Below are 18,436 nucleotides of genomic sequence, written 5' to 3'. Positions count from 1 at the left end.
CTGTGGAGGGCTGGTGCCGAGAGAAAGGTAGCCCATCCCCTGCTGAAATACACCTTGGACAGGTTTACCTTTCACTTCTATTAAACCTGATGATCTGGATTTTCTGGTCTGAAGCAACACAAAGTGACCTTAAGCAAGCCAGAGATAGCCACTGAAGAATTCCCTCTATGCAGGGGAACACTCTGCAGGCAGAAATCTGGTGGTGGCAGCCCTGCTGCCTCTTATGCCAGCCGTGTAAATTCTGTAAGGACCTTATGCCAGTGGCATACATAGGGCCCTACCAATTTCATGTCAGTGAAAAACATGTCATGGAGCATGAAATAAGCTCTTCCCCATGAAATCTGATCTCCCCAAAATCAACTGGGCTGAGGAAGGACAGGACTTGTTTTTCCCCTGCACAGCTGTTACGGGGGCAGATCAGACCCACCTCCACAGGCGGCGCAGAAGTGAGTGTGATAACTCTCACTTCTGCACTGCAGCAGCCTCAGAGCTAGGCTCCGGACTGCTGCCCCCCATGGCTCTTGTCGGGCTTGGGGCACCCAGGCTTGGGGCTGTCACTTCCCGCGGCTCCTGCTGTGGCTCAGGGTACCCTAGTTCCAGGGCTTCCACCCTCCCCCTGTGGCTCCTGCCTGGGCTTGGGGTGCCCTAGTGCTGGGGTATTTGCCCGCCACCGCTCCTGCAGGGGCTGGGAATTTAGTGGCTGTGGCTCCTGCCCGGGTTTAGGGACCTGGGCTGGGGGCTGCCACTCTCCATAGCTCTAGGCCCCACAGCTCCTGCCCAGCTCGGGGCTCCCCTAGCCCCGTGGCTCCAGCTGGGGCTCAGGGTGTCCGGGGCTCAGGGCTGCTGCCCTCGCAGCTCCTGCTAGGGCTAAGGCACCCATTTTTCAAACTGTCTGGGGCCCCTGGGCATGGGCCCCATGGGTCCATACATTAATCCACCACTGGCCCTGACTAGCAGCTAGGAGCTCCCAGCTGGGGCATTTCCAGAAGCTGGGGAGATCAGACCCACTTCCAGGAACCCCCTCCAGCTGCAGGAAACTCCACAGCTGCTGTCTTCAGAAATGGGCTCTGAAGGCAGCACAGAAGGCAGCATGGCAATCCTGCAGCCCTTCTTCAACAGCTTTGGGACACCACCTCCTCCGGCCCCCACAATCACCCATTGGATCAGGACCCACATGGTTACAACACCTGATTTTCAGATGTAAATATCTGACATTGTGAAATTGACCAATTTTAAGACCCTGTGGCCATGAAATTGACCAAAGTTAACCGAATTTGGTAGGGCTCTAGGCATAGGTTAGGGCAGCCCAGAATATAGGCTGTGAATTTAGGAGCTGCTACCGGGTCCATGAAGCTTTTCCTCTCCATTCCATACAAGCGGAGAATCAAGCCCAGAGAGACTGTAACTTTACCTACCAGCAAAATTTGCTAAGGAATTTAAAACTATGAAGTAACGTGCAAACTGATTCACTGCTTCTGCCTAGAGAGGATAACGAGTCCCTGCCCGGCCATTACATGGAGTGAGAAATTAGTAATATTCATTGTCACAGTCAAGAGTAGGGAATTACAAATACAAGTTACCGATTGTTCTGCCTACAACACCAAGAAAACTGAGTCATGAGAGCCAAAGGTCATTCCCATGCTGACTGCACCACAAATCACAGGTGGCTGTATAGAAAGAGAGTTTCTAGCTAACTGTAAGGGGAGCAAAACAAAACACTTTGCATGCATCCCTTTTACCTGCAAACATCACTGCAGTTTCATTGCAAACAAACAGACAAAGGACAAGTTTGGACTCGCTTCACAGCAATCATAGTAGTTATGAGCCCATTAGAAAAGCCATTATTCCAGCATTACAGCTTTTCACTTTTACATAGTTTCCCCTAGTCTAACCGAAGAAGCTCCCTGTTACCTCATCCTCAGGTGCGTTGCCTTCCTTCACGTCACTGCTTTCAGCCACAGCAGCAGCATCAACTGGGTCTTTATCAGCTTTCTTGATTTTATATTTATCACTTTGCTTTTGCCTGCTGACTTCAGATACCTTGTTGGGCCTTTGTTCGGAAGTTGCCTCCTTATCTAGGTCCTCGCAGTGAGAGTGTTTGTGCTCTCTTAACCTGGCCTCATCTTTTCTTTTAGACTTCATGGGAGCATCCTGCAGCTGCTTTTGGTATCTATCAGATTTTGACTTAGCTGCTTTTCTGTAATAGTCATCTTCCCTGCTCTTATATCCAGGTACAGCATGAAGGGCATTGGGTGAACCACTCTTTAAGTACTTTTCTCTGTGCCCTCTGGCTCCTTCGATCCGTCCATCTAAGTCTAGCTTATCCAGCTGCCGTATATAGTATTTTCTCTCGTGAACCCATGTGTCAGTCCTATCCCTTTTCTCCTCCCCGTTCTCTCTCCAGAGTGCTGCATCTCTTTCTTCCTCTCTTCGGGAATAAGGGGACTGATCCCATGACTCTCTTCCATTTCCCCAGTCTGTCCTGCTGGCACCCAACGGACTGTGAGGTGAGCTGCAGGAAGTAAAGCTCGGGGTGTGGGACCTTGGTGACAGAGAGCGACTTATGGGGCTGCGAGACCGGGGCCTCTCACTCCCATACCTGCAGCAGAAGGAAAGCACACTATTAATCATCTCTGTCTGGAGGAGACCTAGGAAACCTTTAACCTGTTTGGATCCAGCCATACTAAATACTGGGTTTGTACACTGAGGCCAAAACAAACCAACCTGAAAAATTGCACCCACAGATTTTCAACATGTACCCATTTGCACATGCATCTATTTGCACATGTATTGCTCCCTTGCGTGTGCTGGAGCCTGGTTAGGACTGTACTAACGCTCACAGCATTTTCAAAAACTCCACACAGAATCTGTCATGCGAGAACATACTTGTTCTTCCTTAAGAGTGTCACACGGTGTCAGTTTCTAAAGCCTATGACATGTTTAATACAAGCCATTTATGCATCCATGACATCACTAAGGTGATAAGAAATGGCACATGTACCCTGAGTTTTCATGTTTTAAACTTTGTTCCACTTTGTGACTATCCCTCCTACAGAACTACTCACAGCGCAAGGCCCATAAATGCACACAACAGAAAAGAGACATATGGAAACTACCAAACTGGGAGGGATTGCAACTGCTTTGGAGGACAGGGTCAAAATGATCTGGACAAATTGGAGAAATGGTCTGAGGTAAACAGGATGAAGTTCAATAAAGATAAATGCAAAGTGCTCCACCTAGGAAGGAACAATCAGTTTCACACATACAGAATGGGAAGAAACTGTCTAGGAAGGAGTATGGCAGAAAGAGATCTAGGGGTCATAGTAGACCACAAGCTTAATATGAGTCAACAGTGTGATACTGTTGCAAAAAAAGCAAACATGATTCTGGGATGCATTAACAGGTGTGTTGTAAACAAGACACGAGAAGTCATTCTTCCGCTTTACTCTGCGCTGGTTAGGCCTCAGCTGGAGTATTGTGTCCAGTTCTGGGCACCGCATTTCAAGAAAGATGTGGAGAAATTGGAGAGGGTCCAGAGAAGAGCAACAAGAATGATTAAAGGTCTTGAGAACATGACCTATGAAGGAAGGCTGAAGGAATTGGGTTTGTTTAGTTTGGAAAAGAGAAGACTGAGAGGGGACCTGATAGCAGTTTTCAGGTATCTAAAAGGGCGTCATCAGGAGGAGGGAGAAAACTTGTTCACCTTAGCCTCCAATGATAGAACAAGAAGCAATGGGCTTAAACTGCAGCAAGGGAGATTTAGGTTGGACATTAGGAAAAAGTTCTTAATTGTCAGGGTAGTTAAACACTGGAATAAATTGCCTAGGGAGGTTGTGGAATCTCCATCTCTGGAGATATTTAAGAGTAGGTTAGATAAATGTCTATTAGGGATGGTCTAGACAGTATTTGGTCCTGCCATGAGGGCAGGGGACTGGACTTGATGACCTCTCGAGGTCCCTTCCAGTCCTAGAGTCTATGAGTCTATGAAAGTATGCAAAATAAATACAAATAATTTTTTATTTAATGTGTCTCCTTCCTCTGGGTCTTCCAGTGCATTTAACCTGTCTGTCTTTAGATAAGGGAATGTCTTGTAATCTGTGTTTTGTACATCATGCCAAGCATATGGGCAATGCTCAGAATAATAAGTAATTAATAATAAAAACATTATTTTCTTTCATAACAATCATTCCATCTGTCATTGTGTTTCATTACCCAGGTTCTATGATTTACCACAGTATCCATCTGTAATTTTTTCCAAGCAGCAGAAATGAAATATAAGAGACTTCCAAAACATGAGAGAGAGAGAATTAAAAAAGAAAAGTAAATAGACATGCAGTGATTATCCTGCTTGCCAGTCAGCAGGGTTATCAAACCCCCATTTCCAAACCATCCAGCAACAAGGATAATGACACAGTATTCAGAATGTACAGAATTTGCTTTCTATATTGCTCTGAATCAAGTCATTAAAAACAAAGTATGCCCAGCTGACATCATGAGTTACCTGTCGGTGTCACGGTACATATCTCTTTCCTTTTGAGAATGGATGTCCTGGATGATTGCTGCCACATTTTTACCTGGTTTCTAAGCAAAACAAAAGATATCTGTTTAGAATCCAATATGACTCTAAGCTATTTTACGTGCAACATCATCTATGAAGTGACATTCCATGTAGCATTTCATGACACTACACCGCTACCTCGATATAATGCCACCTGATATAACGCGAGTTTGGATATAACGTGGTAAAGTAGCGCTCCAGGGGAGCAGGGCTGGGCACTCCAGTGGATCAAAGCAAGTTCAATATAACATAGTTTCACCTATAATGCAGTAAGATTTTTTTGGCTGCCAAGGACAGCGTTATATCGAGGTAGAGGTGTATTTGTGAAAAATGTTCTGATACAGTGTGTTTCCTACAGTCTTCTCTAAAGTTGGTAGCACGGTGACTGATGCATTAAAATTGTACTGATAGAAGACAGTGATCTGTTACACTACCCCAGGCATCGGCAACCTTTCAGAAGTGGTGTGCCGGGTCTTCATTTATTCACTCTAATTTAAGGTTTTGCAGGCCAGTCATACATTTGAATGTTTTTAGAAGATCTCTTTCTATAAGTCTAATATATAACTAAACTACTGTTGTATGTAAAGTAAATAAGGTTTTTAAAAAGTTTGAGAAGCTTCATTTAAAATTAAATTAAAATGCAGAGTCCCCCAGACCGTTAGCCAGGACCCAGGCAGTGCGAGTGCCACTGAAAATCTGCTTGCATGCCGCCTTCGGCACAAGTGCCGTAGGTTGCCTACCCCTGCACTACAGCATTGTATCTTTATATTTTTTGGCTTATATGATATGACCTGAACACTAGACAATCTCTTTTTCCTGGGCATTCACTATAGAATATTTGCTAGGAATCTCCATGTAACATTAGGCAAATTAGGCCTCTAGCCTAAAACATGGATTAAATAGACATGTCATTCATGTTGCTGCCTCCCTAGGAATAGATTGGTATGGTATTTAATTTCACTGCTTAGCCCATTCAGGAGCATGGTCACACAACAACACGTGTAGCCATGGAACCTTCAAATAAAAAAATGCAAAGAAAGCTTGTAAGTGAAATTTCAACAGATGAAATTTTTTCAAGACCATTTATAAAACATGGATTACAGCAGATCAAAGTGGGCATACCTCTTTAAACACTAACAATAGCTGAACAATATAGTCATATGGGCACTGGCAGCAGTTCATAGCAGTATAAGCCACTCTTTCCTGGATTAAAAAAAAAATCACTTTTGCTACCTCTGAGGGAAAGACTCAGGAACTTCTGAGCCATAAGGCTGCATGCAATTGGAACTGCAAGAAAATTTTTAGAGTTTTCTGAGTAGTTCACATTCAACATCTATCTACCTTGGATGCTTACCAGATCTCCATTACCAAAGTATGTGAGCACCTCACAAACTTTGATGTATATATACCCACAACAGCCTGTGAGGTAGGGAGGAACTATTCTTCCCATTTTAGAGATGGGGAACTGAGGCACACAGAGACTGAAGCATCTTTGGTAGAGCAGGGAATGGAACCCAGGTTATCTGAGTTCCAGGTTTGTGCCCTAACTACTGACCATCATTTTTCCCTAGTCTACCCCCAAACCAATGCTACAGCATACACACAACTCAGCCTGTATACAGTGAAATGAAACCACATGCTATGTGGCTCAGAAAGTGGGTAATGAGCTATGGAGCTTTTCACCTCTACATCACTAGCTCCTTCCCAGGTTAGTCATCATGAAAGTAATTATTCCCTTAGTGTTGGTGGCATATGTGAAATGCATTAGGTTTTCTCAGTCCAGTTCTTAGAGTACAGGAATCAGTACAATGACACTCTCAGTAGAGAGGCCAAAGGCTGAATGATGATTCGGCATGATGATTCCCCATGACAGATTCTGCACTTCAGTCAGATCATCCGCAGAGAGAAAAAACAAGCCGCTGATAAAAATGTTTAAGGTAGCACTGCCACCATAGTTATACATGGAAATTGTAGCGTGGCTCCAGGGTACAATTAGTGAAGCCATATTTAGTAAATCATATCTGAAGAATGACAGAAAGAACAGTAGCCTCTTATTTCTGCCACCACACGGAGTCTGCAATGTTTCATGCGTGGCTGGATATTAGGCTTTCGTTAGACTGAGCAATACCAATGTCTGGCCATAATAAGACAGCTGGGGAAGGAGTTTAGAATTAATGGTGTGACAATTAGATTAAGTAGAAACTCAGCAAATAACTCAAATACAAGAAGAAAGCCAAACAGTCAAGTAAACGTGGCTTGTTAGCATATGTTGGTTAACTTATTTGCTATCATTTCATTTTTTAAATTCTTACTATGGTAAGTAAAAATCAGTGATTAGCAGAGGATTTTAGATGGGTTTCAGAGGGCGTGCCAATAACTCCAGAGTTATAGTACAATCCAGAACATGTTTATCGTTTACCTTCAGCTGAAGCTCCTTGTATCTTTTAGACATTCTGATGAGTAACTTGTCATCATTTATCATAGCGGGTTTCTCTTGGTAGTACTGCACCATTGCCTGTGCAGTCTCAGTGTAAGCCATTTCGAGAAAGGCCTATCACAAAAAAGAAGCAGCTGGTGGATGCTAGACAATATGCAATGAAAGAGAAAAATGTGGCACACCAACTTTAGTTCATAATATTTTTAAGTAATAGTGATAATAAATTGTAAATGCATGACTACATGCAACCGACGAAGTGGATATTCACTCTTTGCTGTTTTTACAGATCCAGACTAACACAGCTACCCCTCTGATCTTAGAGCCATGTAGCTTTTCAGCTTTGGAACTGAAATTGTAATCATGATTATTTTGATCAGTATCCATTTATTTAAAATAAAATGGATTGCCAATTATAAAAGATGAGACCCTATCGAAAACAGAAATGAAGAAACCACTAAGCAAAAAAATAAAAATGACTAACTAAATCTTTCTTGGCATGTGTAAAAGTTAATTCACTTTCTTCCCTTTTTTTTCGTCATCTTCCAACTTTGTGGTTAGTTGGTGAAAGGAAGCAGAGGAACTGAAATACTGTGAGGTGCTGCTCTTGAGATTTCCAACTGAGTTTTGCAGACTCAGTAAGGATCCAGACTTTGGTAGTCAAGACAAATCAAATGTCAAAAAGTTAGGAGATGTGTCTGTCACCATCAAAAGCCAGAAAGAATTAAAAATCAGAGTGATGTTAACAAGCAGGTATATAACAATTTAAATAAAAATATATTTATTAAGTGGCCAGTGTAAACTCATGAATGTAAATTTACTGCATTTTAAAGTATGGTTATGATGAGAAGACTATAAAATCATACATATCCCACTTAAGTGATTTACTTCCATATGATTTTGATCAGTTTACAATTTAAATACAACATAAGATTTTGCTGACAGCCAGAATTATGAGCTCAACCTATGATCTAAAAATCCAGGCTGTGCTTTGCTTTCTGCTTCACCAAAAATGAAGATTCTGTAACCAGCACTTAGCTACAGTGGATGATGAATGAAGCAGAATAGAACACAACTCATTCTTTCCATGGCTAAATCAGCTCTGCAGTGATGAGTAGAAAAAATAAATAGCACGATGACAATACAGAGGGGGCTACTAAGGGTAATAGAACAAGTCAAAATTATTCCAATTTCTAAAATGATAAAGAATCATTTTTGCAAAAATGTTTCACTTATTAATACAAAGTTTTCACCTGTTTTTGCCAGTTAATAGGCAATCAGAGATGCCATGAGCTACAGACACATTTGTAACCCTGATCACATTTTAAAAAACACCTCTTTGTACCTTAATAGCAGATGTAAGCAGAGTCAGGATGAGCTCTGCCCTGACATCTGGTGGTGAATTATGGCGAGTTGTGCAAAAGAACTTCAGGGGCTGATCTTGTTTGCATAGGCACACCCACCCTGACCATTTGAGCCTACAGCAGCTCAAATGGTCACTTTGGCTGCTGTGGGATCCCCAGTTTCTCTGTTATTGAGGCAGGAAGAATAAAGTGTTGTTACCCTGTGAGTCAAGGCCAGTGGAACTGTTTTATGATAGAGGGACTTGCCATCAACTAAGTAGCACTCGCTAGACAAGGGACATGGGTTCCAAAACCCAGTGAATTGAGAGAGGCCTGAGACAGGTATTTGTACCTGGTGGTGTGGTTCTCTCTTTGAGGGCCTGGAACACCAATTGCACCATCTCCTCTCTCCACTGTTGAATATCAGAGCTAATTTTGATTCCATTAAGAGTCTAGTTACAGGCTGCTGAGCTGAATTCACTTTGGGCCAATAGTGCACCAGCACTGGGGCTCCCCTACTCCAAGCTGAAATCACTGAGTGCTGTGTTAACTAGTGAGGGGGCTGAAGACACATTGCTAAGCAGCTGACAGAGCAGAGCAGTTTGTGGGATGGTTGGAGTGGCTCATGGGATGGCTGGTAGAGTTGAGTGGAGTGGAGCAGAGCAGTCTGCGGGGAGTCTGGAGCGGCTCACAGGACTGCTGGTGGAGTGGAGTGGAGCGGAGCAGTTCACGGGATGGCTGGAGCAGCTCGTGGTGAAGGCTGCAGCAACACCCCGCGGAGAGGCAGGGCAGTCGGCCTTGGACCATGTAAGATGCCCCTTAACACCCCCCCCCATTTCCACCCAGGCTCAGGGGGTAAAAACTCTGCTGATAAACTTTTGAACTCTGGGGCTGCACTGACCATGGACAGAGACTTTTGGGGTGTTGGAACTTCGGGGGATTTTTGGGTTGCTGGACTCAAGAACCAAAGTGAAAGGAGGGCCCAATTTGCTGGAGTGGGTCTTTGCTCATGGTTTGGTCTATGAACCCTAGTTGTGGTGTTTTCCAAATTTAATGCTGATGTCATTTACCTTGTATTATTAAAATTTTTCTGCTACACCGAGACTCTGTGCTTGTGAGAGGGGAAGTATTGCCTCTTTGAGGCACCCAGGGGTGTGTGTAAGATTTTCTCAGGCCACTGGGTGGGGGCTCGAGCTGGTTTTGTGTTACGTTGTTGGGAGGGGACCCCTATGTACTGAATCCGGCCCTTGCTGCTATCAACTTGGCCTGGCAGAAGGGTTACACATACTTTGCATATTCAAGCTTCTGTTACGAAGAAATTGCCTTACACAAAGATTAATACATCTCAGTCAATGGCACAAAAGGCAAAATACCTGATTAGTAGATTTCATGAGGATATAATTAGTGACTTTCCCAAAGGGAAGTCCAAGATTAATGACATCATTCTCTGTGCAGCTTCCTTCAGGGAGATTGCAGATGTGTACTACTCGGCCCACGGTGGATTTGCTGTGTAGAAACTAAGAGGAATAAACATAGTTGTATAGAAGGTTTGATAATACAGCACTATATAGGTTTTTGCACAAATGAGATTTTCTAATCAGCACTAAAAAAATTAAAACCAAACTTCCTTCCTTTTAAATATTCTCAAGCTTATAGTTCTATACCAGACCCAAGACATCTCAGGACATTATACAGTGATAGTAATAAGTTCAGGTGAGGGGACTACAAATGAGGTATCGGATAACCATGGGCTGCATTTAAATCCTTCTGTCTCTAACTTAAACTGAATCATGGAGGAAGTAAAGTGAGCCCTGTTTAACTTTTAGGGCAGTCACATGTATTTCATTTTGCAGAACATACAACCTCCCTCTTCCATACTGCGGAGTTTCCACTTCGGGGCCCCTTCTGAACACTGACACAGACACCGAACAAAGTTCCCTAATTGGGTTGGCACAGATTTGAAGCTGGCAGAGTGGTAATCGCGTCGAGATAGTGGAAATCTATTCTGAAATACTGAGGCAGTTTCCAAAGCAGTCTCCTGTCGCCCTTATGTGGAAAAGAGCCTTTACACTCCCTGTTCAAAGAGGCATCGAGCTATATTGAGAGATGTATGTAATGTAACCCAGCTAATGCTACTCGGAAGACTTCTCACTCAGGAGATAACTGGGGATGGACTCTGGAGGACTTATGGTCTTTGCTATGCGGTGAGGGCAGATTTTTCCCAGAGAAGTAACTCTGTCTTCAGTTAGAATGTGTCGTTCAAAGAAAGGTGCAAATCATTTGAGCTAATACAATCAAGTTCTCTGGAGCCACCACAGATGTTTGGCTTGTCACCTGAGTTCATAATTTAGAAAGTTAATGTTGCCCAATTTGCACCTCTGACCCATTACCTTGCCTCCATGCATTAACATATTATCATTTGTTTGTTTTTGTTTTCCATTGCAGTGAAATATAAGAGACACTGTACAGTGCACAATTTATTATCTAGTTGTATCTTAGGTTGCCTAGACACTGGGAAATGAGTGTTATTGCGATTCTATATCTTACCACCAGTGCTGGTCAAATAATATTCATTGAATTATTGAACACAGTGTAACCTTTCCTCCAGAATGGAGAGCTCCTTTAATCTGTTCATTGTCACTCATTGCTTGGTCGTTAGAACAGAAAAGAAAATCAAGACATTTTACAAATGCACTAGCTTTGCAATACCTGGCTTTTCTAGGCAGATCCTTTTGCATTATGAAAGCTGAACAACTGCCAAGTTCAAAAAGCCAAATATTTTCTCCAGCAAACAGAGAGCTAAAGGCCTGATCCTGCAAGGTACTAAGCACTCTCAACTCCCGCCGAAGGGAACAGGAGCTGAGGATGCTTGGCATATTGTAGACACATGCCCAAGGGAACAAAACTGCTATGAGAAGTATTCATTTTTTTAAATCTAAATATACTTCCCCTTAAATTTTCAGTGATAATCCAATGTTGTTTAACCTAATATGGATGTCAAGTGCCTGTATCCTAGTTTTTTCAAAAGCTTGAGGTCTTATGTATTATTTATATGAGATATATTGATAAAAAAGACTTGCATCATATTGATCAGCCAGAAATTTGTCTTGGAATCTTAAACATGTTAAATGTATGGTGTATTGCCTTCTAGTTTGCTAGTATATGTATTGCATTAGTGCCTAAAGGCCCTAATCTGCACCCATTCTGCTAGATGCTCTATGCACACAAGCACACATATATAGTACGAAACAGTTTCTGCCTCAAAGAGCTTACAATCTTCTATCAACAAGGTCCAATTCAAGATCAGCAATTCTGATTTACCAGAGAATTTTTGGGAAAGCCCAAGTCTCATTCCTGACTGAGGGCATATCTACACTGCAATCATGGCGTCTGGTTGCTTGAGCAGACATACCCAAACTAGCTTTAATCCAGCTAGCTCTGGTGACAGACTAGTGAAGCCACAGTGGGCTTCAGCATGAACTGTAGAAGCCCACATGGGACTCTGGGTAATTACTCAGCTGGCTAGCCTATGCTGCCAGGGCTTCAGTGCCCTAGGACCTGAACTAGGCAGATTAAGGCTAGGTTAGGTATGTCTACTTGAGCTGAAATCACACTCCATGGTGGCAGTCTAGACATTCCCCGAGTGACAGGATCTCCCTTTGAAACTGACATTGGAACCGAGCAGAAGCTTGCACTTTGGTGGCAGGACAGAGCTGGGGCTGTGTTGCTGTGCTATTTTGGTTTCATGAGCCACTCTCTACCCCTTGATAATTGTTTTGTTTTGTTAAAAGCCGATGAACAGGTTGTCACTGCCAACATTTCAGGATAATATGATGCTGTATATTCCTTTTAGCAGGCACAGTCACTATAGAGATATATTAAAATAGCCCTGTGTGTGATGCTTTTGGAAAGATGCAACTTGAAACCATGCAAAACTCAGAAAGGTTTGAGTCTTGTCACGAATGCAGACTGTGTTAATTGAAAAGTTATGAAGGTTCATGAACTTGTCAAGCAAACCTGGGCAGATGGATAGCTTTGTATTCTCCATTCCTGTGAACTCTGTAATTATGTGTGGTTGCGACTAGAAATGGGCCCACCTGAGCTTTGATGTAGCTCAGAACCAGAACTCAGATCTGTATCTAAATTCCATAACTAGGTAAAAAACTTTCTACCAATTCAAGCATTCAGGCAACAATCACTATTTTAAAACTTCAACAGTCAACATTCATTTAAACAAAGATTTTGTGAAATTCTTTTTTTGTTATAGCTATTAGCAGATGGTATACAGAGAATGTACAGGGCTTGATGGATTTCCCTCTCCTACTATTTTGAGGATAAAGTCAGCCAATGAGGATGAAAAATACCTGTTCTGTCACGCATGCCAAATCCATACCCTACAGTTTAAAGAAACAGCTGTGCACTGTTGATTAGGTATGGTTTTCAGCAGCATTTTCAATCAACTTTCTTTACAATCCATTTCTACATGTAATTAACCCATAGAGCTGGTCAAATACCATGAAAAATTTGTTGAATAAATTATTTGAGGCATACCTGTGAAATACATCAAACAGTACTAGCCAAATGCTATTTCACCAGCCTTAAAACACTTTTCTTGTATGTTTATTACATTTCTTTTCATTTCTTAGCTTCACTATATACTTTCTCCATCCTTCCCATAATTGATCACGAGGATTCTCTCCCTTAAGTTTTTTCAGCACTGCTTTCCTCTCTCCGACAGCTGATCAGAAACAGAAATTTCATCCCCCCCTGGATGAGGAACTGAGCCAGCCAGAGGACTTGGGTAAGACCAGACATTTACAACAGTTTTCTACCACTCTTGGAACCCGCAGAGGGCCAGAGTTAGCAGACCCTGAATGTGTTAACCTAGGGCTGGAGTGTCTATACTCATTTGTAACCCCAGGTTAGGGACTGTTGATCTCTGAGTCCCAACCTGGGGCTCCAGCATCTACACTGCATTATGTAGGACCGAGTCCAACCAGACTTCCTAGCGCTCTCCAAAAAAGTGGCTGCTTTAGACTTTTGTTTGTGGTGCAGGGTGGGAAAATCTGATTGTCTACTGAACTTGACTGTCCAGAGGACAAAGAAAGTCAGCCTGTGGAATTGTGGGATACTTTTGGCAGACTCCCAGAGCAGGAGTCCAGTGGAGCGGCATCTACGCTGAAAAGCAATAGGGTTTGAACCCTGGTCTTGACTTGACTCAGGCTTGGACCTCCGTTGGGTCCTGGGCCTCTGTGTCCAAGCTCTGGGTTAGTGCAATTGGTATATAGGTGGAAAGGGGGGTGTAGGCTTGCACTTGAGTTTGAACCCTGGGCTTACACTGCAGTGCAAATATATCCCCCAGCTCAAATAATGCAAAAGGGAAAAACTCTCTGACAGATATATCTGGCTCAAGTCAACATCATAGCTCAAATGAATGGCTTGTAAGAAGGAGAGAAAGAGGGCTTACAAGCAGCCAACTTGGGTTACCCACCTCTGATGGTGCTGCAGAATTTATGCCCTGAAAAGAGATGGAGTTATCCAGACCTAATACAAGCCTTTGAGATGCGGTTTGGAGCTAGCCATTAATTTAAGTTGGCCATGGCACAGCTACAGATCTAGAAGGAGAGGGAAAGAAGAAACCCAATCTGAACTGGCAGAAAACCTGTATTCCTGGCCTATCTGGATACAACTGAGGCCTTCCAGGATAGACTGGCAATGAACCAATCTACAGCTGCTCAGCTGGACTTGCAGATCGAGATCAGCAAAAGGAGGCCAAAGACACGCCGAGGGGCTGTGGAAATTGCTACAGAACTTGAATTTTTTTCAGGCAGCAGTTCACCAGAAGAGGAAGCAGCTGCGAGTGAGGAAGATGGAAGATGATCACCATGAGCCCTGTAAATTACAGCTCTGTCTCTGATATGTAGGATGAAAGAAAGGATTCAAACCTGGCTCATGACCATATGGAACGACTGCAACAAATGATAAATTTGGTTTGTAAAAGAGGGAGATGGGCAATAATGCAAAAATGAATGGAAACAGTTCAGTTAAATGCTGGGACTGGGACAAAACTGGATTTTTATCAATGTAAGGTGGGCCAAGACAGCCTATTGCAAATAGTGAAAGCCTCTTTCCCAGCTCAGAAAACAGGGGGACACCAAGCTGAAGAGGCAGAGCTTGGAGGTACAAGGATCACCCCCCCACACTTTTTGTTTATATTTGGGCAAATAACAATAATGGGAGTTTGGCTATTGAGTGTGTAATAGGATCTGTGATGTGCGTAGGGATAACTGACATGGACTAGATGATCACAGTGGGACCTTCTGACCTTAGAGTCTATGAATCTATCAAACTGAACGCACACTAATGTTGTGCCAATATTTTAAAAAGGTAAACAGGATGAGCCAAGTAATTATAGACCTGTCAGCTTGACATCAAACCCTGGAAAAATAATGAACAGTTGACTCAAGTAATAAAGTGATAAAGAAGGGTAATATAGTTAATGCTACTCAATATAGATTTATGGAAAATAGATCCTGTCAGATTAACTTGATATCTTTTTGTGATGAGATCACAAATTTGGTTGATAAAAGACTATGGTGCTGATGTAATCTACTCAGACTCCTGAAAGGGATTTGACTTGGTACCATATGGCATTTTGTTTAAAAAAACTAGAATGATACAAAATTACCATGGCACACATTAAAGGGATTAAAAACTAGCTAATTGACAGATCTCAAAATATAATTATAAATTGAGAATCATCATCAAGAGGGCGTGTTTCTAGTGGGGTCCTGCAGGGATCAGTTCTTGGCCCTACACTATTTTAACATATTTATCAGTGACCTGGAAGAAAATAAAATCATCACTGATAAAGTTTGCAGATGGCGCAAGGATTAGGGGAGTGATAAATAATGAAGAGGACAAGTCACTCATACAGAGTGACCTGCATGGCTTGGTAAACCACGTGCAAGCAAACAATGTACATTTTAATAGGGCCAAATGTAAAGCTGTACATCTATGCTCAAAGAAAGTAGCCCGGCCATACTTGCAGGAATGGGGGGGTCTATTCTGGGAAGCAGTGATTCACTTGGGGGGTATGTTAGATATTCAGCTGAACATGAGCTTGCAGAGCAATGCTCTGGCCAAAAGGGGCTCACACGACACTTGGATGCATAAACAGAGGAATCTTGAGTAGTAATAGGAAGGTGATATTACCTTTGTATTTGGCACAAGTGTGACTTCTGCTGGAACACTGTGTTCAATTCTGGTGTTCACAATTCAAGAAGGATGTTGATAATTGGAGAGGGGTCAGAGAAGAGCCATGAGAATGATTAAAAGAAAACACGGGATGGGTGAAACACTTTGAATAAGGTAAGAACTAACTCAAATCTTCATCCCAGACTCAAAGAGGACTCAAGGAAGGTGAAGGTTAAGGGATGACTTGATCAGAGTCTATAAGTACCTACATACAGAACAAAACTTTGAAAATGATATAACACGATCCAATGGCTACAAGATGAAGCTAGACAAAATCAGACTGGAAATAAGGCACAAATTTAACAGTGAGAGTGATTAACCATTGGGACAACTTACCAAGGGTTGTGGTGGATTCTCCATCAGTGATAACTTTTAAATCACGATTGGAAGATTTTTCTAAAAATATGCTCTAGTTCAAACAGGTATTAATTCAGGGAAGTCCTATGGTCTGTGTTATACAGGAGGCCAGACAAGATGATCACAGTGGTCCCTTCTAGTTTTATCATCTATAAATCTCCGAACATCCATGGCACGAGAAAAACGAGAGCACAGAAGAATAATGACCATATTAAAACAAACAGGGTGATGTTTCCGAAGGTGATAACTCAAAGCAAATAGGGGCAAGATGGGAACAGAGTCAGCTTGGGTTTCCAAGATGCTTTTGACGCCATAATACTCAGTAGACTAGCGCATAACAAGCTGAACAGAAAAACATATTTGGATCTTATTTATTATTTCTATTGCAGCAGCACCCAAAGTGAACCTTTGACTTTCCTATTTTTCACCCGAGCTTTTCTATATTTCAACTCCCATCTCTTTATATTTTTATCATTATTATTATTAGCCCTTTTAAATTTAATAATCAGTTTCAACTTTAGCTTTTGTTTGTATTTAACCCTTGCAATTTTTTATCCATATGGATAAAAGTTCAGGTGACTCGGGTGAGACTGTAACAGGGGAATATTTTTGGCATGTGAGAGGAACAATGATGAATGCAGGGAAGAGTTACAACCTGAAATCATGGAAGGGTGAACAGGGATGTGAACTTGCTGAAACATTACTAATGGCACTAGCTCAAGCAAGTAGCACAGAAAGTTTAACTAACAGAAAACTAGTCCTATAGAGCACATGTTCCCAAACTGGGGGCTGTAACCATTGGGACAGGGACTAAACAGGTATCAGGGACTTGCACCCATCCTGCCTTTCCCATATTGCTAAATAAGAGGGTGTCCCAGTGTGGGGAAGGTTGAACACCACTGCTAGAAAGTACTTTATCAGAAGGATTACATGTTGCATGTTACATGTTGCTCGTAGGGATGGGTGAAACATTTTGAATAAGATAAGAACTAACTCAGATTTTCATCCCAAGCTCAAACTGGACCTGAGCCTCTTTGGGGTTTGAAAATATTCAGAAAACCATTCTCCTGATTCATCCACTCCAGGTTTTATCTGGGCACACAACAAAAATAACCATAAATGTGTAAAAAAGTCCCGACTCAACCAAGACCAGACACATGTAGGAGGTACAGGCAAATCTGAATAAAGAGCTGAAGTTTTAGTTGCTTATCCAAAAGGGACCTTAAAATAGTTGCTTATCCAAAAGGGACCTTAAAATTAGTTCATTGTTGATTTGAGTAAGTGTAGTCTGTTTCTGCAATTAAACCAAGGAAGAAGAGATTATTTGCCTTATATACTCACTTTTACTCCAGATGGAGGGGAAGAAAATGTAGGACCTGGCTGACCAAAGGCTCTTGTTGATACAGTGGTATAAGATGAGCCAGCATTCGATGAGTAATCTAAATAATGGATTGCACACACACAGTGAAAACCTTGTATTAACTATATGTATGTGTCTAATTTTAAAAGACTGCTTCTAAATACATCAGAATTATTATTCACGCTTCTGCACAGAACTACAGATTGCGGTACTACAGCAAAAAACACGAATGAAAGGAAAAACAAATTCATACTTTAAGGTACAATCTCGCTTTCTTGGCTTTAGTTCTTCCATAAACTCCTAGCAGAGAAAGCTTAAAAAGGGACCGCTTGGGATGAAAATTTACAAAAAAAAAAAAGGTGTTCATTATAAAATTACTTTCTTTTTCATTTTAATTTGCATACTCATTATTAATGAATACTTAAACAACTCACCTTCGATGCCAGAAGGGTTGAAAACTGATGTGTTATTTGGAGATGAATGCAACGCTGCCTCTGCTGAACTTAACACACATCGGATGCCAGTGCTTTAAAGGGAAAAGAGAGCTTTACTTCAAGAAGCAGGAACATAACAAACACAATATGTCAACATTTCGGAGGCCCAGATTCAACTCTGGTATAAATCTATTGAAGTTAGTGATGTTACACCAGCATGAATTTGGCACAAGATCTCTGAAACAGTACTTACTTTTCTGAGAAAACCATACATTTTTGGATGTGAAGATTTCCTTTAATGTGCTGATCCCAGTCCTATGTTGAAATAAACAGGACATGACTGATAAATGTACAATAGAGGCTGTTTTTGAAATCGGCTTTTTTCATATACTAGTAGTTTCATTTAACTTTATAGTTCATGGAAAAAACCTGGCAAGAGAATCTGATTCATGAGGTAAGTAAGAATAAAAAGGCTTACTGTATAAGAAGGGTACTAAATGGAATGATTCTAGTTCTACATGGACTTTCATTCCATGCTTACATCAATTCACAGCTTGTAAGTAAGATACTATAAATGGATGTTAAAAAGACTCCAGCTCCTGAAAATCGTCTATGCATGACTTTTCTCAAGCAATTAAGTTTATGAGTATTAAATCAGTTAAGTTAATATAGCTGAAGGCCTCATCCTTCAAG

The 18,436-nt window shown here is 41.9% G+C and overlaps 1 protein-coding gene across 1 annotated transcript in view; it reads right to left on the bottom strand.

Annotated features, from left to right (window-relative positions):
- The window catches only part of RBM20 (RNA binding motif protein 20), a 77,368-nt gene that overhangs the window by 19,600 nt on the left and 39,332 nt on the right, over positions 1–18,436 (bottom strand). Inside the window, exons 3-9 of the mRNA XM_030568859.1 lie at positions 17,997–18,058; positions 17,744–17,835; positions 17,291–17,388; positions 9,709–9,852; positions 6,978–7,109; positions 4,502–4,581; positions 1,912–2,599 (exon numbers count right to left, since the gene is read on the bottom strand). Coding sequence (XP_030424719.1) covers positions 1,912–2,599; positions 4,502–4,581; positions 6,978–7,109; positions 9,709–9,852; positions 17,291–17,388; positions 17,744–17,835; positions 17,997–18,058 — 1,296 coding nt within the window. The remainder of the gene's footprint in view (positions 1–1,911; positions 2,600–4,501; positions 4,582–6,977; positions 7,110–9,708; positions 9,853–17,290; positions 17,389–17,743; positions 17,836–17,996; positions 18,059–18,436) is intronic.

Source organism: Gopherus evgoodei, chromosome 7 (assembly GCF_007399415.2).
Source record: "Gopherus evgoodei ecotype Sinaloan lineage chromosome 7, rGopEvg1_v1.p, whole genome shotgun sequence".
Lineage (NCBI taxonomy): Eukaryota > Metazoa > Chordata > Testudines > Testudinidae > Gopherus > Gopherus evgoodei.
The sequence above is the reverse complement of the archived record's forward strand: the minus strand, read 5'-3'. Positions and strand labels throughout refer to the sequence as shown.